Genomic DNA, 23525 nt, shown 5'->3' with positions numbered 1-23525 from the left:
TTTTTTATTATTATATATAAGTACACTGTAGCTGTCTTCAGACACTCCAGAAGAGGGAGTCAGATCTCATTACGGATGGTTGTGAGCCACCATGTGGTTGCTGGGATTTGAACTTTGGACCTTCGGAAGAGCAGTCCGGTGCTCTTACCCACTGAGCCATCTCACCAGCCCCAAGACGATAATCTTAAAAAGGGTTGTATTTCCAAGGCATGTTAAGTGCTTAATAAATGATAAAAATAAATGATGAATGAGATGAGGCGGGGGTCCCAGCGGGACGCGGAGGAGGTACTATCTCAGAGCCTAGCCCAGAGCTCAAAGAATGTGCGCAGGATCGAGAGCAGGTGGAGTTGGGACTTCTCGGGCCACAACACTTAAAGGCAGCCTCATTAAAGTGTGGCTCTGGCTCTTTAAGGGGCGGGGCGGGACAGGGAGGGAAAATTATACCGACATGCTAACGGACCTATCACCACCTCAAAGAGGAGGGGGCGCTTTATAAACACATTTCCACCCCTCTCATTGGACATTGTCTTTGGGCACCATTCAAAGCCACCAATGGTTTGTCGACATTTCTGCCATTGCCCCTCACTGATTGGCCAGAGGCTATAGTCCCGCCCCCTGCTTGCCACGTCCCTTCGCAAACAAGATGGCGGCGCCCAGTGGAGTCGAGGCCGCGCTCGGGGTTTGCCGAGGCTGACTCTCCGTCCCGCTCTCCCTTTGGGTGCCACTCGCCGCGAGCGGGAGGACAGGGGCCGGGCGGGGACAGGGGCACTTGCGTGGCTGGACCGCGAGCCCGCGCCCAGCCTGCGCCGCCCCCACCCGGCCCCGACCCGGCCCTTCCCGACTCCGTCCCATCCTTGCGGGTCTCCTCCCGGTCTGACCCGTGGCCCGGTCGTGTTTACCGCTCCAGGCTCCTAACGCTGAGGTGCTTCCTCCGGTCCGGGCTCGCTGTCACTTTAGAGATGTTTCACCTCTTCGCTCCCGAACATTCCGCCTTCCAAGCCGGGACGCCGCTCCCTCCTGTAAAAGTCTTCCCTGAAGCCCACTTCTGTAGCCCTTGCTTCTCCCTGGGTTAGACGTTCGCATCCCTTCCAAATTCACTCCGATCTCGCCACAATAGTGGCAACCTTGACACCGTCTTCCCTGAGGAGCCAGCCTTCCTTTTGTCCTGAACTTCGCAGCCCTATCATGGAGGCTGTCTACCTGGTGGTGAATGGGGTGGGCCTGGTGCTGGACTTGCTGACCTTGATGTTGGATCTCAACTTCCTGCTCGTGTCCTCCCTCCTGGCTACCCTGGCCTGGCTTTTGGCCTTCATCTACAATCTGCCACACACGGTACTGACCAGTCTTCTGCACTTGGGTCGAGGATTCCTGCTTTCTTTGCTGGCCTTAGTTGAAGCTGTGGTCCGATTTACCTTCGGGGGACTGCAGGCCTTGGGGACGCTCCTCTATAGCTGCTGCTCTGGCTTGGAGAGCTTAAAGCTACTGGGGCACCTGGCCTCCCACGGAGCTCTGAGGAGCCGGGAATTCCTGAATAGGGGGATCCTGAACATGGTCTCCAATGGCCATGCTTTGCTGCGCCAGGCCTGTGACATCTGTGCTATTGCCATGAGCCTGGTGGCCTATGTGATCAACAGTCTGGTCAACATCTGCCTCATCGGCACTCAGAACTTCTTCTCCCTGGTGCTGGCCCTGTGGGATGCTGTAACGGGGCCTCTTTGGAGGATGACAGACATGGTGGCTGCTTTCCTCGCTCACATCTCCAGCAGTGCAGTGGCTATGGCCATTCTCCTGTGGACCCCCTGCCAGCTAGCACTGGAGCTGTTGGCCTCAGCTGCCCGCCTGCTGGCCAGCAGTGTGGTTTTCCACCTCACTGGATTGGTGTTGCTGGCTTGCGTGCTGGCAGTGATTTTGATTGTGTTGCACCCAGAACAAACGCTGAGGCTGGCCACCCAAGCTCTCAGTCAGCTTCACGCCCGCCCATCTTACCACCGGCTTTGGGAGGATATCCTTCGGCTGACTCGCCTTCCACTAGGTCTGGAGGCTTGGCGCAGAGTCTGGAGCCGCAGCCTACAACTGGCCAGCTGGCCAAATCGAGGAGGAGCACCAGGAGCCCCCCAAGGTGGCTCCAGGAGGGTGTTCTCAGCCAGGATCCAGCCACAGGACACTCCTCCTGAAGCAGAAGAGGAGGTCATCAGAGCCGCACCGGCTAGAGGCCGAGAGCAACTCAACGAAGACGAGCCTGCAGCTGGGCAGGACCCATGGAAGCTGTTGAAGGAGCAAGAAGAGCGGAAGAAGTGTGTTATCTGCCAGGACCAGAGCAAGACGGTGCTGCTTCTGCCCTGCCGGCACCTGTGCCTGTGCCAGGCTTGCACTGAGATCCTCATGCGCCACCCTGTTTACCACCGCAACTGCCCGCTCTGCCGCCGTAGCATCCTGCAAACCCTCAATGTCTACCTCTGAGGACTCCCTCCCTGCCTGCCCATCCTCTGTGCTCCACACACCGGGACAGCATCAACACTTTGCCTCTGGGTTCTGGCCTGAGTCTTCTTTGCCCCCGAAGGCGGTGACTCTGCCAAGCCTCAAGCCATATATCCAGGATCTTGGAATACGCTGGAAGACTCCAGTCTGGGTGGGACAGAGTAACACTTTCTCTAAACCCTGTGTGGGGCCCTGAGATGCTGAGGGTGGTGAGTATGTCACTATGCAAGGGCCCTGAGACTCTGTGGTGGGCTCTTGTGCTGCGCCTGCCAGGGCTCACCCAGATGCCTGCCTCTAGGGCTGTCTTTCTCTGCTTCTGGCTCTTTTGTTGGAGTTTTTGGTCCTTTCCCCCAGGCCACGCCACGCCATGCCATATCAGTGTTGTTTGAGGATTTTGGCAACTCATGGGCCTTAGAGTGATCTTGATTCTTTTTTTTTCTTTTTTGTTTTTTCTTGGTTTGGAATGATCTTGAACCTTTATGTTCAGCCAGAGCCTCTGCCCTGATAGGTCTGGGAGTAGAAACTCGCAGATGCCCTTAGAGCCACTTCTGCCTGTCACTGTCTTTTAAAGACTCCCAACTTGACCAGGACCTGGGGTCAGGAGTTTATCCCTGAGTACAGGGGTGCAGCTACACCTGGCTTTGGGACCATTCACCTTCAGGCACCCCAGCTCCATGGGGAGCCTCGAAAGGAACAACCAGATGTCTACTCATTCCCTACATGGCATAGAACATAGCATTCCTCCTGGGCTCTCTCCGGCAGTGGAGAGGGCATTCCGCACTTTTCACTTGGGTCCAAATGAGGGGCTGGGCTTCGGGGTCATAGCTCCATTACGTCGGTCGGACTGCCCAGTTTCTGTGAATAAAGCTCTGTTGACAGCTCTAAGTGTGGTCCTTGCGAGTGGTCCCCCTGCAGCGGGTCAGCTGGTGTTGTCTCCAGGTCTTTTGAGAGTAGAGTAAGAAGCGAGCATCTGGATGGCGAGCTCCAGAGGTGGGGATGAGGCGATTATGCGACTGGCGGTGCCAGGAGGAAAGCCCACAGCAAGCATGGCTGCTTAGTGCCTGCCCTTCTGACCTGCCTTGCAGTCAGTGGTTCTGAGTCGCCTTCTCTGTACTGCGTTTTAAGCCCTTATGAGCGGAATGTGAACTTGTCCCTGTTCTTCCTGTGTTCCTACTGTGCTAACCTTTACGGTGGACAGAGCAGAATCTGCTGCCTGGAGGCCAATCTGCCCTCCCATTCCTGGAGGGGCTGGTACCTGTCTATTTTTTTGTTTTTTGTTTTTGTTTTTTTTTTTTTTTGAGACAGGGTTTCTGTGTGTATCCCTGACTGTCCTGGAATTCACCAAGCTGGCCTTGAACTCCCAATTGTTGGGAGTAAAGACGTGTGCCACTATGCCCCATGCCCTGCGTCTTATTTTGTGTCTTGATACAGGGCCTGGTACTGTGATGGGCTGGAGTGTAGGACCTTTTGCTGCAGGTGTGAACTAGAGCCCGTGGGCCTATCTGGAAGACGCAGGAAGCCTAGACCCCGCAGATACAGTTGCCCTCCCACTGCCAGCAGGAAATTAGGGGATCACCCCCATAATTTAATGTGACATGTAGATGCACAGTGTCTGCGGCTGTTTTCTGGATGAGGGAGAAGATGCCAGGTCCTGAAAGAGGTCCCTCTCCTTTGCATTGAGAAGTTGAGCAACTGGGATTGGCAAACCTGGGTGTGTTATCATTAGTCTAAGCCTGTTAAACTGAGTGTCACAAGAGGTGAGCCCTCAGGGGGCCTGTGGTCAGCCTCATACTTCATGGCTTGGCCTACCCAAGCTGTGCCTAGCACAGTGGAGACCTCAGCTTGGCAGGGCTTGCCTCCCCACCAGGGGCTTGAAGCCTGGCTCCTTGCAGTCTGTTTAATGTGGAGGATAAACATTTTATTAGGGAAGATAAACTTCCTGAGCCGGGGTGGGGCCAAGGACCTCTTTTTCTTTTACTCCCATCTGGAATTTTCTGCAGACCTTAATATCCATTCCCCTAACCACCTTGGAAGCCCAGCCCTTAAATCGGTGCAGTCTGGAGCTCGGACACCCCCTTGTGGTCATCTCAGGAACTACTTATCTCTGGTTGGGTGGCTGTGATAGCTTTCTAGTTATCTACGAAAAGTGGGTATCTTTATCACTCCCTGGCATGCAGCCAGGGCAGCCATGATTGAAAGGTCCTGGGTCTTTGTCAGACCAGACAGTGGCTGCTTCCACTTGGTTTGGCTTCTCTGAATTAGAAAAATGTGTCCCTTTTTCTGAGTGGCCATAGCCCTAAACCAGAAGTTAAGCCCTGGCCAGGCAGGGGTTCACATGTAGGTGGCAGCTCTGGGCAGCCAGTTATTCTAGGTCTGCTTGCTTGTACCTCTGTATCATGGCCCCATCCCCCCCAGGAAGCCACCTGCTCTGCATCCTCAGAAGAAAGGGAGAGACCAGTGGGAGGGTTTTAGGTTTATTAAGTGACCTCTGAGAAAAAGGCCTGCCCTGGGAGCAGCAGAGATGGAGTCAGGGACCTAGAGGGGCACACAGGACTAGGAATGGAGCATCCCACCTTGGAGTCCTGGGCCAGGACCCACAGCTGCCAGCCTACTGCATTCTAAAGTCCTGGGCAGAAACCCAGCCACTGCTCCACGCTGTCTGTCTTGACCTCAGACAGCCTCTGTCTCCATTCATTGCCAGCAGTGGGACCGGAAGTGGCTACCTCTCTTCTTAGTCATTCACAATATTCCAGGGGGCCAGCCCTCCTGGTATGCGCTGCCCCGGTCAGTGTCACACCCTCCACTGAGGAGCAAGTGCCAGCTCTGGGTTCACTGTGTTTTAAGCGAAGACTGGGGAGCTGTGCCAGTCAGAATAGACGAGAAATCCAGAGAAGGTACTGTCTGTCTTGATGCTGGCATAGATGCCAATGTAATCACCCACGCCCACCTGCACCCACACCTGGTCCTCAGGTTCTAGCCTTACCATCGCACCCCCTGAGAGCGAGGCTGGCTTGGGCCACCCCCCAAAAAACTGGAAGAAAGAGGCGATGGACTGCCCATTTTTGACAAGATCAAACTGCAAGCTGGCCCGGTAGACAGTGGCGTGCACAGCAAAGTAGTAGACGCCAGGCACTTGGCAGGTGAACTTGCCAGTAGTGGGGTCGTAATGTCCCTGCTCATTCAGCAGCACACGATCGAAGGGTAGGGGTGTGTCGGCTGGCGGAGGTACCCGGCTCTCGGATCGCTTGGCACTGAAGGCTGATCGTGGGGGCACCGAGCACTCCCCCGCAGGCCCGATAGCCCCCATGGGCCCTGCCTCTCCACGTGGCCCGGGCTCCCCACGTGGCCCAGGTAGTCCTGCAGGGGATGGAGAGGGGAAGGGGAGAAATTAGGAGCCGCAGAAGGGTGACTATTAGCCTCCCAGACTCCCTGGCTATTGCCTCCTGTGGGGGAGAAGATCTCAAGTGCCGAGTAGAGGGATTAGGGTTTCTGATTCCCTGGGGCTGACTCACCCCCCTCCATCCGCAGCCCACCTCGCCCCACTCCAGCCGACTGGAATGGAGGGAGAGTAGCGCCCCCTGGCGGGACTCTTGACCCCCAAAGGATCCACCAGAGCAGTTGCTGTGCTCTCTAGGATGTACCCATGCACTGCAACGAAAATGACTTCTTACCCGGTCTTCCGCCCTCGCCTTTCTCTCCCGGAGCTCCGGGTGCACCGTCGCGGCCATCACGGCCGTCACGGCCAGGCAGGCCTTGGCTGCCATGGTGACCTGGTGTGCCTGGAAGGCCGGGCTGCCCGGGACACAGGCTGGGGATCTTGTTGTCATCCAGAGGAGGAGAGCCTGACACCAGACCCAGAAGCAGAAGGGCAAGAAGTGGCCTCATGGTGGTGACCCGGGAGGTTCAGACTCCAGGATCCTCTCTTGTAGTCTGTAGGCTGGGCAGGACCAGAGTTGGAACCCAGAATCTTAGGACCAACCTCGCGCCCCACCCAGGTGGAACCCAGTAGGTCCCCGCCCTACAAACATGCCTTTGGGGTTGAGCACTGTGTGATGGGGTGCCCCAAACCAAGAACTGGGAAAGGAAAGGAGAGACAAGCCCTTCTCCATCCCCCTAGCTGGCACCCAGGCTTTCCCACAGTCCCCTCCCCCACTTACCCTCTTCCTCTGCCAAACTCACCCCTCCCGGCTCCCCAGCACTCCCAGCTGCACGCTTTGAATGGCTTCCTCAGACCTTCCTGCTGGCCCTGCTCCCACTCCTACCCCTACCAGGCAGCCCCTGCCCTTGCTGACTGACTCCTAGCTTCTGGTTGCTCCTTGCCGGCTCCACAGCGCTCCTCCCAGACTCCTAGAGGAAACCAGTTGTTCAGAGGCCAAGAACTCCAGGGCTGGGAAATAGCAGGGAAATAACTCGTGGTGTCGCCCGGCGGCCGGCCAAAATTGTGGGGATGTAGGGGGTGTGGAGAAAGGAGGAGGTGGAGAGAGTTGAGCCCGCATCACCAAGAGGCTGAACTGTGAGGCAGACACTTGGGACTCCAGTTCCCAGGAGCTGGAGGGAGGGAGGGGGGGGAGGAAGGAATGGGATAATGATGGAGTCCAAGATCAAAACTCTGGTGGGGGTGGGGCAGGGGTGGACAACTGGATTAGTAGGGGGCCCAGGGTGAAGAATTTCAGAAACAGCCAGTTGGACCTCTAGGCTTAGATTGTCACTCAAAACAGTTTTGCTGATTAAATGAAAAAGATTGAAGGTCAGATGACAGTGAACTTAAATGGAAAGGGAGAAGGCAGAAGACCGGGAATCAGGGTCAGAGACTTGGATAGGAAGTCTGCTAGGCTGTCCAATGGCACAGCGTGGGGCCTGGCCACTGCCTAGGGCTGTCTTGGTAAATAAGAGCTCAGGGAAGGTGGAGGAAAGATGGGATGGTCCAGATCATCCTGGGCAGGATCAGAATTGGAACTCTGGTCCTTTTCCTTTCTGAGAAGCACCAGAGAGGATGTGCAGAGTCCCTTATCCAGGCCACCCTTGCCCTTGTTTTCTACCCTGACTCCTAGCTTCTGGTTGCTCCTTGCCGGCTCCACAGCACTGCCTGCCCCGCCCACCCACCCACCCACCCACATAGGTAGAGGAGGATGGGCAGACAGAGGGTGGGGGCTGGCTTCAGGTCAGGGCTGGGAGCAAGCTTCCAGGCTAGCTGCCACAGGTAGCCTGTTGCAGTTGAAAGGCCAGGGGGTGCCCAATAATGCCAGGCTAGACTGGCACTGCTGCTCTGCCGCCTGGCAGACAGAACGACAAGGGGGTAGGATAGTGCCCAGTGAGGTGCATCGAGGCACAAGCAGCCCACAGAGGAACCTCTGGAAAGTCTGGTAGCAGGGTAGACTTGTCAGACTCTGTGGGAGGAAAGATGACCATCAGGTGTCCAGTCTCCATGTGCCCACCCTTCCTATGGTCTCCCTCCTCTCTGTTCCAGCACCTTGTAGCCTCGGAGGATGTCTGTCACCTCTGTCTGCGTGGCCAGGCCCACCCAGATGTTAGGAAAGGCCGTGGTATTGTAGCTTAGTCCAAGGCACATCTCCACCTGGACAGGTTCACAGGTCAGGTCTGTAGAGAGGAGGGTTGAGTCACTGTGGGGGAGAAGACACTGCCTGGTCGTTGTTTCCACACGCGTCATAGGCACTTCTGAGTCTCTCAAGAGGCAACCACAGAACGGTTTCACATACTCCAAGGAGCCCTGCTGTTTTCCAGAGGCTGTTGTTTGACAGCCTGGGCATCGTGTAGGCCCCTCTGATCTTAGGGAATGCGGAGCACCCAACTGGAGACCACTTAGGACCACTTCTGTCGTGTGGTCTGTGAGGTAGGCTGTGCAGAGGACTCTGGGTATCAAAGTGGATGCATCTCAAAGCCCCTCCCATTGACTCCTACATTCCTGTGTCCCTCTCAGATGACACTAGTGTACAACGCCACCACCAGCTGAGAGTCCCATCAGGACTCCTTGAAGTGGGTACAGGATGAGGAGAGAGAGGCCCAGCCATGAACTCACAAGGAGGAAGGAAGGGGGACTGAAGAAAGTGTGGTAGGGGCCCTGCCTGCTCTGACTGGCATGATTTGCTTAGAGGAAGGATCCTTACCCGGTTGTGGGGACAAGTGGCTGCTGCAGTTGTCGTTGCTGTCATTTGCACAGTCTTTCCATAAGTCACACATCCATTGCAGATCCCTATATCCTCCGCTCTGGCAGAACTCTGTGGGCCCACAAAGGTCTGTGGGCCAGGGGCCTGCCTGCACCTACTGCCCTCCAGGGTACCCTTTAATGTTCCTTGGAGGACCCTCTGTTGCCCACACCCACCTGCCCAGGGACACCCACTCTCTGTAGTATTGATGGCCTGGTAGGTGGCTAAAAAGCCCCCGCTGCTGATACCAAGATCCGTCTTGAAGATTACAGCCAGCTGGTGCATGGAGGAGACGACGTTGAGTGGTGGCTCTGCTCCACAGAACCTGCCCAGGGCAGAAAACTATCCTGGGCACAGGCCACTGGCCAGCCTTTGGGGCTCTGGGCTGGGCTCTTGGCCATGCCAGGGCTGAGTCATGGAGCTTAGGGTCTAGGGACTCAGGCTGCTTGTTACAAGACGTATGACACAACTTCTTAAACTTGAGTCACTTTGAGATGGGGAAGAGTCGGGGAAGATGGGGAAGGCAAAGGCCCTCCCTACAAGTAAGAAAAGTGAGGCCAAGCAACCGCAGAAGTGAAGGATGCCAGTAGGAGAGATCTCTAGTTTATAGAGCAGCCCGAAGACACTGAAGCGGGGGACTCCCTTGGGCCTAGCAGATGGATCCTGGCCTGCCAGATAGGGGATGGGCTGCTCACTACTCTAGCCCTGATTAGTACCTGCCCAGGAAGCTGAAGGTTCCCAGGTTGCTGGCCTCGTACACTTCCACGTAGTCAAACTTGCACTCAGCCTGTGCTTCCAGACTGAAGTTGTGGAACTCCAGTCTTATCCCGTACCCCACAGGCACTTCGATGTACCAGGTGCAAAGCTAGGGGAGGGGAGACGTGACGTAACCCACGGGGACCTGCCCCTGCCCCAGCCTGGACATACAGGGGGCTTCTTTGCCCAGAGCAGACTAGGCAAGATGTGGGTGGCTGTTGCCTACCTCACTTCCATCATGGTGCCTCTTAGAATAGGAAGTGTCATTCAGGCGTAGTGCCACACACCGGTAATCCCAGTGCTTGGAAGGCAGAGTTCAAGGCCAGCCCAAGCTAGATGTCAAGTCCCACAGCAGCCTCCTGAACTACACCTAGAGACTGTCTCAAGAAGCCATGGAGCAGGGGTATAGCTCAGTGGGCAAGAACTTGTATGACCCAGGGGTTGATCCTCAGAGTGGAAAAACAAAAAACCAATCCAGCAGATGTGGGGTAATGGTGCAGGGGTGGGGGTGCACACCTTTTAATTCCAGGCAGAGGTGGGTGGATCTCTGTGAGTTCCAGGCCAGCCATGGCTACAAAGTGAGAGCCTGTCTCAAACCAAACAAGACCCCAGACCTGGCATGGTGGCCCATACTTCTAATCCAAGGCTGGGGCAGAAGGTTTCTCGCCAGTGACGAGATCAGCACGGGCTAATGGGTGTCACATTGTCTATCCATAAATTAATGCCTTTTCAAATTGTCTAGTCTCGGAAATAGATGTGTTTACCCAGCCTGGAAATGTCTGGTATACAGTTGGTGCTTAACAATGTCTCCTGGTCTGCATAAACTTGTTTTATCAAGTACATTCCCAGGCAGACTGTTCCCAGGCACACTGACCTAGTCACGCTGGTGTCTCACCATCCTGAGGGCACTGCACTTACCTGTTGGTGAGGGTAGTGCTGTGGGTAGTATGGGGTAGAGAACACCCCATAGAGCCCAGTCAGGTTCCCTCCACACCCTGTAGAGAAGCCAAGTGGCTCATGAGTAGCCAGGCAAGAAAATTCTGGGTCAGCGCAGGGGATCCCAACCTGAACCTGGGACAGAAGCCTGAAGATGTGCCTGCCCTGTCCCTCACTGGGCCCATACCCAATGTCTTGTCACTGCAGTTGGCCTCGTCACTGCCATCGACACACTCCGTAATACCGTCACATACAGAGTCACGCTTCAGGCAGAGGAGAAGGTCACAGTGGAACTCATTATGGGCACAGCTCCCTGGGGAAGGGCAAGAACCATGTGGTGTCAGACTCCCCCAGGGTTTCCGGAAATCCCTTTTGCTGGGAGTAGCTGAAGGAGAGGTGGCTGGGGATATGAAGGGAAGTCACTTACAATGTCCAGGGGCCACTGCTTGGTACCAGGCCTGGAAACCAGACCCTTCCACATCGTTATCAGAGACGAAGGACACACGGAGGCGGCTGGTATTTGTGTTTAATGTGGCAGGAGGTGTTTTACCACACACCCTGTAAGAAAGCCAGGGAGGGGTGATGGGAGGCTCTGAACTTGGGAAAGAAACAGATCAGAGAAGGGAAGTGAGTTTCCCTAGGTCACACAGCAAGGTGCTGGCAGGGGGAGGAATCTGAGGGCAGTTGTGTTAATTTTCTTCTAGTCCAGATTTCTGTTTGAGTTCCCAGCTTCTGCACCCTCCAGACCTGTGGAATTCCCTGGAAGCAGAGGGACCCACCTGAGGAGAGGGCCTGTAGGCTCTGAGATAATTTCCAAGCGATCAAAAAGACAGGTGAGCATACTCTCTATGCTGAGGGCTTGAATCTTGAGCTGTATTGTCTGGCCTGCGGCTACCTGGATATGCCAGACACAGTGGCTGAGGGGTGGGTAGAGGTCTGGGTAGTTAGGGCTGCTGAAGAAACCACTGGGACCAGGAAGGAGGCCTCCACAGGCTGCAGGGGATGGGAGTGGGGGTGGATCAGAGGTCAGAGGTCAACAGGAGAGAGGCCTTCCCCAACCTGCAAGGTTCCTTTTCCGGTCTTTCCTCCCCAACACCATCCTGGGCCTTCTTCAGAGAGTGCCCTTGGGACTTACTGGTCAGGTGTGTAGGGCTCATGGCTGCCTCCTGCTGCTCTGTGCTTGCTGGGGTGGTGGTGGTAGTGGCGGGGGTGGTGGTGGTGGTGTTAGGGGTGGTGCTGGGAATGACACCCATGGGGGTGAGGCCTCGGGTGAGCAGTGGGTTCTTGGTAGTCCTGGGGAGGGATATAGCCTGCGACTCTGGAGGCAGGCATAGAGGAGTGTCATTTCGGGGAGCAGGTTCCTGGGGGCTGACAGAATAGCTCATGGGCTCTCCATGTAAAGCCCTCCCAGTTACTTACGAGCCAGGATGACAGCCACCAGTAGCCCCAGCAGCAGGAGCAGCAGGCCACTGAGCAGCAGAATACAGAACCAGGAGAAGTGGCAGTCGGGCTGTAGCCCCCGGAGACGCTGGGCTGTAGGGAGGACACAGTGGGTTTTGGAGAGGCACCCCTGTGTGGGGCATCCCTCACAGCACCTTAGTTCCTGGGTTCTCTCTTAGGCTCAAGCAACCCCTGACGGTTACCCTGCCAGGGGGCTTGGAGCTTGCTGCCGACATCCCTCTGTAACGCTGGCGGAGGGCAGGATGGCCCTGCTTCCGGGTCGAAAGCAGGATTGCAGAACTCTGTCTGGAATGGAAGGTAGAGCCTTATAGGCTGGGACTTGCAAGTTCCCTGGAGACAACTTGGGAGGTGGGTGCCACCTTGCCGCCTTACCTTGCTCAACTCACTCGCTTCTGGACGGAGGATGACGTCGGCATAGTCCTTCATGGTTTAAGACTCGGCATGGCTTTCTGGAGGTCCCCTGATAGCTCAAGACCTCCGAGGGTCCACTCCCTGGTCACAAGCCACCAATCAAAGAGGCGGCCTTTGCTCTCGAGGGACAAGGCTGTCAGGAGACACTGTTTCTCTTTCCGGCTGCCTTTGGCAGAGTGGTTGGTTGGGGCCCCAGGCTACTGTGGTTCCAGGTGGGGGAGGGAACTGATGCGAGAAGGAATTCACAGAAAGCACGGAATGCTCCTTAATCCAACTCAGCTGAGGATGCTGAGGTCCTGACCCTGGCACTGAGTAGCAGTCCTTAAAGGCACAGGCAGTGGCTGCAGACACAGCAGAGAAAGCTGGGTGCTCTGTGGGTTGTGGTGAGGGGCGTCACTATGCCCTCATCCTCACCCACGGTATGGAGTGCATTCTTCTGAGCTTGGTGAATATGACTGAGTGCAGGCGTCGGAGCCTGGTGAACTGAGGCAGCAAGTGCTGGGGTAGAGGCAGGCTGCAACGTTAGCAGCCCACTACTCCCCTTCTGAGTGGCAAAGTTATCAGCTTTTTTTCCTTTCCTTTCCTTTCCTTTCCTTTCCTTTCCTTTCCTTTCCTTTCCTTTCCTTTCCTTTCCTTTCCTTTCCTTTCCTTTCCTTTCCTTTCCTTTCCTTTCCTTTCCTTTCCTTTCCTTTCCTCTCCTCTTTAAAAAATAATTTTTGTCTTTTTTTTTAAAGATTTATTTATGTATATGAGTACACTGTAGCTGTCTTCAGACACACCAGAAGAGGGCATCAGATCCCATTACAGATGGTTGTGAGCCACCATGTGGTTGCTGGGATTTGAACTCAGGACCTCTGGAAAAACAGTCAGTGCTCTTAACCACTGAGCCATCTCTCCAGCCCCTCTTTTCCTTTCCTTTCTTTTCTTCCTCTATTTCTTCCTCTCTTTCTCTCTCTCTCTCTCTCTCTCTTTCTTTCTTTCTTTCTTTCTTTCTTCTCTCTCTCTCTCCCTCCCCACCCCCTTTCTTGTGATATGGTCTCATATTGCCCAGGATAGCTTCAAAGTCTTTACGAAGGCAAGGATGACCTTGAACATTTTTTGTTTGTCATTATATATACATATTTATGGTATGTATAATATACATGGTATGTATATTATCTGAGCTTGCTTGATTTCTCTTGTCTAGTCAGCCGACCTCCTTCAGGCATCACAGATGGGGCTGCTATGCCTGACTTCCAATCACAGTGTTCCTGTGAGCACTGGACGTCTGAAGAGCACGTACCTTTTACCCACTAAACCATTTCCGCCATAGGTTCTGGGCTTCTGAGCCTCCTGTCTGTGTTCCCCAGTGTTGAGCACCACGGAGCAGGGCATGGACCCTTCATGGGGGCTAGGTTAGCACGCTACTGATGGAGCTACAGCCCCGAGTCTATCTTGTGTTGTTGTTTTGTTTGGAGATAGGATCTCGCTCTGTTGTGCTAGCCTCAACCTTGGAGCCCATCCTCTTATCTCAGCCTCCCTGGAGTTGGGAGGGACTCTTCACATGTGGGTGAGAAAGGTCTCTGCTACATCCAACATCTTTGTTACAAGACCAAGAGCGCAGGAAGCCTGGCATGGGATTGAGAGCTTGATTCTGTGTCTGGGTCCTCAAGCCTGCAGGAGGGAGGATGGATGGGAAGAGGTCGCCTGCCACTGTGGCCAGGTTGGGTGTGGAGTCTGGCTGTTGGTCCTCTTGCTGTCATGAGGTAGAAAAGACATGCTGCAGGTTCCAGTCTGGCACAGCTGTACCAGGGATAAAGGCAAGGGACAGCCAGTCTGTCTTGTTTTATCACAGGGCAGGGCAGAGATGAGAGTCTGGAGATGACGATGTCATATTCCCAGCTACTACTTGTAGAATGTCTATAATGCTTTAGGCCCCGAGCAAGAGGTCTCACACATTGTTTTCTCTTCCTTTCATACATAAATCAATGAAATAACCATTTTATAAAAAGTGGTAGCCGGGCGTGGTGGCTCACACCTTTAGTCCCAGCACTCTGGAGGCAGAGGCAGGCAGATTTCTGAGTTCGAGGCCAGCCTGGTCTACAAAGTGAGTTCCAGGACAGCCAGGGCTATACAGAGAAACCCTGTCTCGAAGAACAAAAAAAAAAAAAAAAGTGGTATTAAGGCTCTGAGATGTTAAGTAACTTCCCCAAAGTCACACAGCTGAAAAATAAAGAGAGTCATTAAAACAGCACGTTTCTGCCCTCAGGAAGGAAGTCTTTCTGCAAGTTCTCCATCTGCCCTCTCAGAGGCCTGGCTGCTTCTTCCTGGACTCTAAACATGCAGCCCAGCAGCCCTGATCTTCAGGGAAGGCCAGTTTTGGTAGTTACAGGAGCAAGTGTCATGAAGAAGCTGTGAGAGGGATCCTTTGGCCACAAGTCTTTGCCCATTCTGATTTGACCACATAGAGCAGTAATGGTCCCTTGGACCATTCAAACCCACGGGAAGAGTTCTCAATAGCTAGTCATTGTGGTGCACACCTTTAATCCCAGCACTTGAGAAGCAGAGAGGGAGATCTCTGTGAGTTTGAGTTCAAGGCCAGCCTGGTCTACAGAGTGAGTTCCAGGACAGCCAGGGCTACATAGAGAAACCTTGCCTCAAAAGAGGAGAGAGAGAGAGAGAGAGAGAGAGAGAGAGAGAGAGAGAGAGAGAGAGAGAGAGAGAGAGAGAGAGAGAGAGAGAGAGAGAGAGAGAGAGAGAGAGAGAGAGAGAGAAAGTGTGGCGGGGAGAGAAACAGAATTAGAACCTATAGACTGCTCTGCACTGGTCTGTGGTGATTTGGGGGTCTGAGCCCCTTGGTGTGTGATTATTTGCTGGAGTCTGCAAATATCAGGCCCAGCTGGGTGATGAAGCAGGCTGATGGAGTCGCTCTCATCTTAGTACATAGGACTTAGCAGTAGTTTCAAAGTGGGGCTCAGGGGCTCCTTAGCCTCTCCACCCCCAACTCTGTGTGGACAGGATTTATTACGACCATGACTTGGTGTGATATGATAGGTCAGCACAGTGGAAGCCCTCTGTGTACAGGGCCCAGAGGACTGTGACTGACCCCACAGCCATCAGAGATGAGCCAGGTCTCAAGTTGCCACATCTTCAAATTCCTCTCTGTTAGGCTCAGTGAAGTCCCACTTCACTAAGATGAGTCTTCTGGCAGCCAGGGGACTTGAACACCGTTCTACGCAGGGCCTCAGTGACTTGTTTCTTATTCTTCTGGTGTAAGGTCTTTTTTTATTCTATTGGTGTAGATGGGTCAGATGACCTGGCCACAGGCTGGGGCCTCCAAAAAAAAATCCATGTGCCTGTCTGGAGCCTAGGTGGAGGACAGATTCGACAGCAGAGGCATGAAGACCACTAGAAAATCGTCTCTAAGGTCCTGAGGGCAAGCCATGTCGTCTACCAAGGAGGGAGCTATCCCAGCAGCCATTGCTTCCTCTTTCTTGGTGACTTTCTTTTGAGACATCATCTATTATTTCTATGTGTATATGACTGTACCACTTGTGTGCCTATACCTATGGAGGCCAGAAGAGCCTCTCCTTGCATCATGTGGGTTCCAGGGATTGAATTTAAGTTACTAGGCTTGGTGGCAAGGGCCTTGACTTGCTGAGCTATCTTGCCAACGCAGTTCTAAAATATTGCATTATTCTCTAATAGTGCATAATTAGGTAGTAATATTATCTAATAAAAGATGTATGCGTCTCTGTGTATGAGTGGACATGCAGGTGTGAGTGTGAAAGTCACAGGTCAACTTCCAGAAACCAGATCTTTCCACTGTGGGGACTGAACTCAAGTCCACTTGTGTAATGCATGCTTTTAGGTATCCACTGTGCGCCTCTCTAGCCATAACTTCTTTCTTGGCAGGTATTTGGTCACTGTGTGCCACACTTTTTCTCATGTAGGCCTCATGATGAGTTGGTGTTCTTACCATCAGCTTAGAGACGAGGATACTGGGCACAGAGAGGGCTATGGTTGCTGCCCACTTCCCCCTGCCCTCTGCGACTGACACAGAGCTGTTGTATTCATGAATGCTGAAGGGTGGGGACCCTTGGAAGTGTCCAGCTCAAACAGACCTAGCTCGAACAGCTAGCTCATGCTGGCTTTGTTGCTGGGCACGTGTGCATGTTACATGTTACATGGCTGTTCAGTTTGCTTCCTAATGGAGTAGGAGAATTCTGTCAAGAGTCCTGCCAAATGCTGTCACCAATTCAACCAGAATTGTTTCAGATGGAGCAAGAACTAGGTGAGATCTGTCCTGTCTCAGGCATGGTCAGGTGGTGCGGCCTTTGACAGGTCTTGAACTCTCACTGTCAATAAGACAGTAGGGATGAGGTGGCTTCTAAAGGCCCAAGTCTAAACATTCAAAAAATATGAATTGGGCCACTTAATTCTGAGGCTGGAAAGATAGCTAGCACGGTATCAAATTCCCAGCACAAGGTCTATCCCTGCATTTTTAATTTTATTTTTTATGTGCATTGGTGTTCTGCCTGCTTGTCTGTGTGCGGGTGTCAGATCTTGGAGTTACAGAGAGTTGTAAGGTCCATGTGGGTACTGGAAATTGAACTCAGGACCTCTGGAAGAGCAGTCAGTGTTGTAAACCATTGAGCCATCTCTCTAGCTGGTGTGTTTGCTACTGCCTTGGTAAGGGAACTTGCTATAAAACCCATGACTTGAATTTCATCCCTGAAAATGAAGGAAAGAGAGAATTGACTCTCAAAAGTTCCATATGTATGTCATGGTGTCCACATGCTGTCCTAGAATAAATGTAAAAAAACAACAAAACAAACTATAAACTGGGCCAGGGAAGCATGGGTGTGTAAGTCCTAGTTCAAATGTTTGGAGGACGTGAGCAGAGAGAGCCCTTTGGTTTAAATGAGGCCTCGGAGGCCTACCGAGAGGGAGCTCTTGTTCAAGGTCAACTGCAAAGGCAGCACCTTCTCTCAGTGAGGGCCTGCAGGCCTGCAGGAACACCAGCTAAGAACAGGCGGAATAATCCAAGTTGCTAGGAGGCAACGCAGATCACAAAGAAACGCCTGCCTGCAACAGACCTGCTTGTGTTTGGGGTTTGGTGCAGTGCTAGGGACTGTTACCATGGGGATGAGATGGAGCCACAGGCTAGGCAGAGAAAGGAAAGCTGCTAGCAAGGGCAAAGGCTTGACTCCAGTCCCTAATTCGTTAGTCTGTCTTCTGGAGAACAGAATGCACAGGGTGGCTTCTACCATCACTGAGAAGACGAGGCACCTTTAAGTTGGCAACGAGCCAGTTTCTATTTAGGAGAGAATCTTGTTTATATGTGTCTGCCTGGGAGAAGCTACCAGCTTTGAGATAGCTTATCCTTGGTCCTGCCATTCCTAGGGTGTATGGGGGTAGGGTGGGGAGGGGGAGTCCAAGTCCCTCAGAGAGGAGTCACGGGGTTTGTTTAAATCTTTCTTCTTATGCTACAAGTGTGGTTTGCTGGGTGGAGCTCCAGCCTAGCATACCAGAGGCCCTGGGTTCAATCCCAAGTACTAACTAAAATGTTAGAATCTCAGTCCCTGCAGAAGCTCATCCGAGGCCTTAGTCAGCTCGAGGGCCACCTGTACTATATGAGATCTTGTCTAGAATAATAAAAGTTATCTTAATTCCCAGGTTAGAAAGCTGTCTTCCTTCCTCCTGGCCACCCAGGAGCACACACAGGCCCCAAGTGACACAGGTATTTGTGCTACAACAGGGATGGTTAGAGAAGACTTTGCTGTTCCAATGCCTACAGCCAGCTAGGCAGAAAAACCACCAGATGTGTCCGTTTCCCCACTGATGGCCTGGGTACCACCAGATGTGTCCGTTTCCCCGGGTTTTCAGACTGTGCCCTTGGCAGGTTCATGTCTGGAAGATGCTGCTGGGGTCTTTGGAAGTGTGATGTGCCTCATCTCTAAACATCTTGGCTAAAAGAATAAAACACGTGGACAAACGCAACCTGAGAAACCAGATGTGGTATATGGCATCTGAAATATGTACTATTTAAGGAACAAAAAATAATTGAGAAGTTTAATAAGTGGGTAAGCTAGGACACAGCACTTATGGCAAAAGCAGTGAACTGTGCGGTCCTCACTTTGATGGGAGAGTCCCGGATACAAGCCCCTCCCAAATCAAGACCGTCACACCAGCTTCCTTCTCAAAGCTACTATTTATTCTGTACAAGGCTCCACTGTACACTGGACATTCTACTCTGGCTTACATAGTAAACAAGTGCACACCAGCCCTTGGGCTCATGTTCGCAGGGTCTTCCCTAGAGAAGGGTATCAGGCCAGGTAAACTCAGGGTGTCTTGTCTTGGGTGTCCTGTTCCTGGGACACTCAAGCACTCGAGGTTCTGAGGGCATAATAAGCCAGGCCCACCTGTGGGGGGTGCAAAATGCACTGTGCGAAATGCTTTAGTGCTGAATAGCTTGGCTCTTGGGACAGCATGGAGTTTTTTTGTCTAATGTCAGGGCAAAGAATCACACAAGCTAACCCCAGCCACCCAGGCTCACACTCCCAGGACAGGGCCCAAGACTGATGCCAAGACGGGGTAAGGGGTGGTGTGGGTGTCCCTGAGAAGCTCAGTCCAGAGGGCCTTTGTCTACGAGACTCTGAGAAAGGGACAGGTGGCAGGAAGCTTGGGGGATAAGGGCACCAAGAAGAGAATAAATTAAAGGGGGGGGGTTGAGGGACAAGGAGCCTGTGCTGTCCTTCAAACAGCTGGGGAGACCGGGGTGGATGAGAGGGTGGTGGAAGAGCTTGATACACTATCTTAAGAATCACCATTTACCCACTTCCCTCTTAACCACTGCTGTGCACAACAAGCCAGGGGCTCAGGGCAGGACCCTGCAACCCCAAGTGGCTTTCAACATGGCACAGGGATAAAGGGAAGCAGCTGAGGGAGATCTCTCAGGAAGGGGAAGTTATCCCCTGGTCCCCAAATGCTATAAGGCACAATTCTTGGAGGCAACTAGATTCCATTCAAAATATTAAAGGGCAAAAGAAAAAGCAACTTCAAAGCAGAGTAACTTTAGATCCCAGGTCTACTGTGACAATGCTTGGGCCCAGCCAACACTCACCCAGCACACGGGGAATAGCATTAGGAAGGCTGTGTTTGGAGAAGAAAAAAAAAAACAAAAGAAAAAACCTAACAACAAAAAAAAGAAAACAGGGAGCCAGCCCAATGTCCCAGCTGTGAAGAGAGGTGTGAAGGACCACATCTCCAGTCGGAACACGTTCGTTACAGTTAATTTTTTTTTTAAAAATTGGGTTTTTGAAGACCCAAACCAGCTTTTTTTTTTTTTTTTTTTCAAAGATGTCACCCTCATGTGTACCCCTGGACTTAGCAGCGTTAAGAGGGCTCTTGGCTCATGGGCGTTTCCTCTCTGGACTGGTGAGCAGGCCCAGGCAAGGCGGCCTCCCGCAGGCTCCTCCCTAGCTCCATCCAGCAGCGATGCTCCCAGCAGGCTCCAGATGGCGCTGTCCTCCCAGCAGGTGTGGCACTGGGGGCAGCAGGTGGGCTGAAGGTCCTCTCCCACAGACCGCTCTTGTTTTTATTACACACAGGAAAAAACCACAAGCTTAAAAATGCAAACGAGAGAAGCCAGCCGAGGAGCCGAGGACGCCGCTGACTGTCTCCGCATCAGTCCATCTTCCTGCCAGGCGTGGCGTGGCGCAGGGGCACATGGCTCCTCACTCCAGACCCTGACCAGGCTGTATCAACTTCTGCTCGGCAGCTTTATTTTACTTTATTTTTCTCTCACTTGTCAGGATTTTGTTGGTTTTTTGTTTTTTGTTTTTTTGTGGTGTTTTTTTTTTTTTTTTTTCTGAATTTTTAAAAAAGAACTTAGGACGTGGGGCCACCACAGGGAAGAGGGAAGGGCCGCAGCTCCTCAATGCTACATACGGGAGGGTGGACTGGCCAGTTCATAGAAGAGCAAATAGGCGTCGCTGGTGCGCACTTGGCTGGAGGACATGGGTGTGACACTGTGGAAAGATCAGGGAAAAGTCAGAGCCTGTCGAGGAAAACCATGGGGGACACAGAGCAGAGAGGCTGAGCTTGAGGAAATGACTAACTTTTCTATGCCAAGGTAACTTCTGCCTCTTGTCCTTTGAGAGGTGTGTTGTTAAGATTCCCATTATTTTTAAATACCACGTGTATGTGCTTATGTATGTCCATGGTGGCCGATGGCACTACACCCCTGTTCTCTGCAACTGCAGTGGGAACCCTTAACTGCTAAGCCACTTCTTCAGTGCCAACCCATTTTTTGAGACAGGGTCTCACATAACCAAGGCTGACTTCGAACTCGCTAAGTGGCTGAAGATGACCTTTAAATCCTGACCTTCCTGCTTCACCTCTCAGGTATTTGGTTAGTGTGAGCCACCATACCTATCTATCTCTGACAGCCCCACAGAGGGCAGCACACACGTGGTGTGATGGTTCTGTCCATTCGAGATGGAAGCCATATGAGATGACTGCTGTCACAGAACCCTGCTGGAATGCCATCTCTCACCTGGAGTCATTGAAAGTGTGCCATTCGCCCGTAACCGGACTTCGGCAGTAGGCTGTATAGTGGCCTCCCATGGTGGTTCCGGAGTGATTGGACACAGCATACAGGTTGTAAACAGCATGGTCTGAGGGGGCAGCACAGGTGTTAGCATTCCTGCCCAACGTCCCCTCCCTCCCTTTTATTTCCCACTCTCCTCCCCTGGTCCCCTCTTATTTCCTTGGTGTCTGTGTATGTGTGTGTGTGTGGGGGGGGTCAAAGGGGCATCTTGACAGAGTCAATTCTCTCCTTCTGTGTGGGTTTTGGGGATCTGTCACTGGTCATCGGCACTTTGCCTGCTCACATCCTGATCTTTTGATTTTTTTTTTCCTAACTCACTTGCTTCCTGCCCCTTTGCCTCCCTCCTTCCCTCTTCCCTCCTGCTCCAGTATACTCACTGGTGTTTTCTGAAGCAAATTCTCTCAAGTCCAGGTCTCTTAGTGGGAAATTCACAAATGTTGTGAGCTTGCTGGTTCGTATCCTGGATTCTGAGAACCGCTTCAGGTCTGTGATTGCTCCGAGTCAAGGAGAGGAAGCAGGACGGCAAACAAAGACGTCTACAGAGGTTTTCTCCTTAAGCTCCTCTCCTCCCCTTTTGGTCCCTTGTCAACAGTCACCCCCCAAAAGTCAGCTCCCCACCCTGGGAGTTAAGGATACGGAGCACCAAGATCTTTGGGAACCTCTGGACAGAGAACTTTTTTATGCATCGTTTTCTGGCTCGGCAGCGGCAGCAAGTCTAAAAGACAGACACAAAAGAGGCTAAAAAGAGCTTAAGGCCTGAGGTAGGGAGACTTGGTGGCCCTTCCCCAACCAGGCCCTGTGAAGGTGGCTGTTCTGTCACAGAGGGGTGACTTACTGGCTTCTCATCACCATCCAATATATCCTCTTTGGTGAAGAGCCTCATACAATCCATTAACGTCACCTCAGGGTATCCTCTCTGCAAAGGAAAAGGGTCCAGGTCAGAGGTCACGACCTCGCTGAGCCCCGAGCGCAATGCTGACGCAGGGACCACAGCTGAGCATACCTTTGCGATGGGCAACGAGAGGTCCCAGAAGGGATCGAAGACTGTAGAGCAGTAGCCACAGTCAGTGCATGTGAGGGAGCTCTTCAGCTGCCCAACAAAGAGATCTGGGGAGAGAAAGAGAGCCAGGCCATGCTGAGCACGCGGAACGCTCGTCTTCCTTTCCCACCCACGCTTGCCTTAGTTTTGAGAGCCACAGGCAGAAGCAGGGTTCCCTGGGAAAAATGATCCTCGTGGCTTCTCGAGCAAAAGTGGGTAACAACAGAAGCAGATATCTTGTCTGTATACTTACCCCCAATCCGACTGTCTTCCCTTTCCAGATACTTCCTCCACATCTGTCGCCCCTTTTCTTCATCACTGGGAACCACAGACAGGAAGACAGGTAGGTCAGGACTCAAACCCTGGAAGTCTTTAAGGGCTCTCTCTCATCTTGAGTCTTTATGGATTTACAGACATTACTGTTTGCGGTGCTGCGTCTGGAATCCCTGGCCTCGCTCCTGGTCACACAACCCTCCTGAGCTGTACCGCCCAAGCCACGGTTCTCTTGAGCCAGGATTAACCCAGGCTGGTCTTTAATTCATAATCCTTCCTACCTCAGTCTTTGAATTCTAGGATTACAGATATATACTACCATGCCTGGCTTCAACCTTTTAATCTTCAAAAGCAATCTTAGAGGATGTAACTTAGTGGCAGAATGCTTGCCCATTGCATACAAGGACCTAGGTACACAGACCCATGCACAGTACCAAAATAAAAAGTCCGAGCTTAAAAACAAAGCAAATCTGATTGTCCCGGAATCATTACTCCTATAGAAGTAGGCACTAAGGTCAAGTTCACAAAGGCTTTGCCTGAGGCAAGACCTCCTCTTACTTACGGGAGATGATCAAGGGTCTCTGGGCTGGCCTTAGGCCTTGCTGCCACTCGGTTCACCTCATTGTGGAGACCATCCAGAAGGAAACGAAGGAATTCCTGAGCATCCTGCTGACTGAATGCAAACAAAAGTGAGCGGGTGAGCAGCGCCCACCAGACCTCGCTTGTGCTGCCAGCCACCTTGGGGAGGGTACGCATGCCAGGCCCTTACTTATAGCCCATGAAGCGTGGTGCATATCTCTGGATCTGGGTCTTGAACTCAGATGGGCTCACCACATCATTGGGGGATGACGTCCATATGGTCTGGATTAGTTTTGCAAACTCTGTTAGGAGCCATTAAAAAGGGTGAAGAACAGGTGAGATTATTCAAGATAGGGGTCCTCTGTGTAGAAATGGCTGTCCTGTAACTAACTCATAGACCAGGTTGGCCTGAAATCCAGAGATCTGCCTGCCTCCACCTCCTGAGCCCTCGGATTAAAAGTGTGCATCACAACTACCCCGCTGAGATATTTTGTTTTTTAAAAAGTTATTTTAATATGTGTGTGTATACGTGTGTGTGTGTGTGTGTGTACATGCTTATGAGTGTCCAAGGAGGCCATAGGAGGGAAACCAAGCCCTGGTCCTCTGTAACCACAGTGAGCACTTTTGTGGTACACACCCGTGGTCCCATGTTAAGGTTGGAAGATCAGGAATTCAAGGCCAACCTAGGCTACATGAGACTGTCTCAAAAACAACAAAACAAAACAAAACAAAACAAAGCAAAACAAAAAACTAAAACCAAGACAACCAGCCAAGCCAAGCACCTCACAGATCAACAACCAATGAACAAATAAGATGGAGCACTGAAGCTGGAGTC

The 23525-nt window shown here is 52.5% G+C and overlaps 5 protein-coding genes across 13 annotated transcripts in view; 2 read left to right on the top strand and 3 right to left on the bottom strand.

Moving 5' to 3' along the window:
• Nucleotides 1–252: 252 nt before the first annotated feature.
• LOC110302327 lies at nt 253–1088 on the top strand. The gene is made up of 2 exons (XM_029481955.1): nt 253–346; nt 478–1088. Exons 1-2 carry the CDS (start codon nt 253–255, stop codon nt 1071–1073), a joined length of 690 nt encoding a protein of 229 aa, XP_029337815.1. The 3' UTR covers nt 1074–1088.
• On the top strand, nt 637–3363 carry Rnf26 (ring finger protein 26). Its single transcript, XM_021173131.1, has one exon. The coding sequence runs from the start codon at nt 1186–1188 to the stop codon at nt 2458–2460; it is 1275 nt and encodes a 424-aa protein (XP_021028790.1). The 5' UTR covers nt 637–1185; the 3' UTR covers nt 2461–3363.
• Nucleotides 3364–4936: 1573 nt separating this feature from the next.
• C1qtnf5 (C1q and TNF related 5) lies at nt 4937–7025 on the bottom strand. Of its 3 annotated transcripts, none has more exons than XM_021172445.2 (3): nt 6636–7025; nt 6150–6415; nt 4937–5835 (listed from the first exon to the last, which is right to left on the bottom strand). In XM_021172445.2, the coding sequence occupies exons 2-3, from the start codon at nt 6361–6363 to the stop codon at nt 5318–5320; spliced, it is 732 nt and encodes a 243-aa protein (XP_021028104.1). In that variant the 5' UTR covers nt 6364–6415; nt 6636–7025; the 3' UTR covers nt 4937–5317. The 3 variants fall into 3 exon arrangements, with proteins under 3 accessions (XP_021028104.1, XP_021028105.1, XP_021028106.1); XM_021172446.2 differs by having other exon boundaries at nt 6658–7025; XM_021172447.2 differs by having other exon boundaries at nt 6775–7025.
• Nucleotides 7026–7637: 612 nt separating this feature from the next.
• Mfrp (membrane frizzled-related protein) lies at nt 7638–12293 on the bottom strand. 3 transcript variants are annotated; one of them, XM_029481119.1, is made up of 13 exons: nt 12168–12293; nt 11978–12080; nt 11754–11867; nt 11470–11652; nt 11114–11327; nt 10762–10892; nt 10522–10647; nt 10317–10393; nt 9359–9507; nt 8819–8967; nt 8604–8732; nt 7949–8076; nt 7638–7865 (listed from the first exon to the last, which is right to left on the bottom strand). In XM_029481119.1, the coding sequence occupies exons 1-13, from the start codon at nt 12219–12221 to the stop codon at nt 7641–7643; spliced, it is 1782 nt and encodes a 593-aa protein (XP_029336979.1). In that variant the 5' UTR covers nt 12222–12293; the 3' UTR covers nt 7638–7640. The 3 variants fall into 3 exon arrangements, with proteins under 3 accessions (XP_029336979.1, XP_021028099.1, XP_021028100.1); XM_021172440.2 differs by having other exon boundaries at nt 8604–8714; XM_021172441.2 differs by having other exon boundaries at nt 8604–8714; nt 8837–8967.
• A 6087-nt stretch (nt 12294–18380) lies between these two features.
• Usp2 (ubiquitin specific peptidase 2) overlaps nt 18381–23525 on the bottom strand; it is a 28557-nt gene continuing 23412 nt past the window's right edge. For all 5 annotated transcript variants that reach the window (XM_021171860.1, XM_021171859.1, XM_029481712.1 and 2 more), the window contains 9 exons: nt 22881–22992; nt 22674–22784; nt 22092–22156; nt 21803–21906; nt 21635–21715; nt 21436–21514; nt 21177–21284; nt 20746–20866; nt 18381–20218 (listed from right to left, as the gene is read on the bottom strand). In XM_021171860.1, coding sequence (XP_021027519.1) covers nt 20131–20218; nt 20746–20866; nt 21177–21284; nt 21436–21514; nt 21635–21715; nt 21803–21906; nt 22092–22156; nt 22674–22784; nt 22881–22992 — 869 coding nt within the window. In that variant the 3' untranslated portion in view covers nt 18381–20130. The remainder of the gene's footprint in view (nt 20219–20745; nt 20867–21176; nt 21285–21435; nt 21515–21634; nt 21716–21802; nt 21907–22091; nt 22157–22673; nt 22785–22880; nt 22993–23525) is intronic.

The sequence above is a fragment of the Mus caroli genome, chromosome 9 (genome assembly GCF_900094665.2).
Source record: "Mus caroli chromosome 9, CAROLI_EIJ_v1.1, whole genome shotgun sequence".
NCBI lineage: Eukaryota > Metazoa > Chordata > Mammalia > Rodentia > Muridae > Mus > Mus caroli.
The sequence above is the reverse complement of the archived record's forward strand: the minus strand, read 5'-3'. Positions and strand labels throughout refer to the sequence as shown.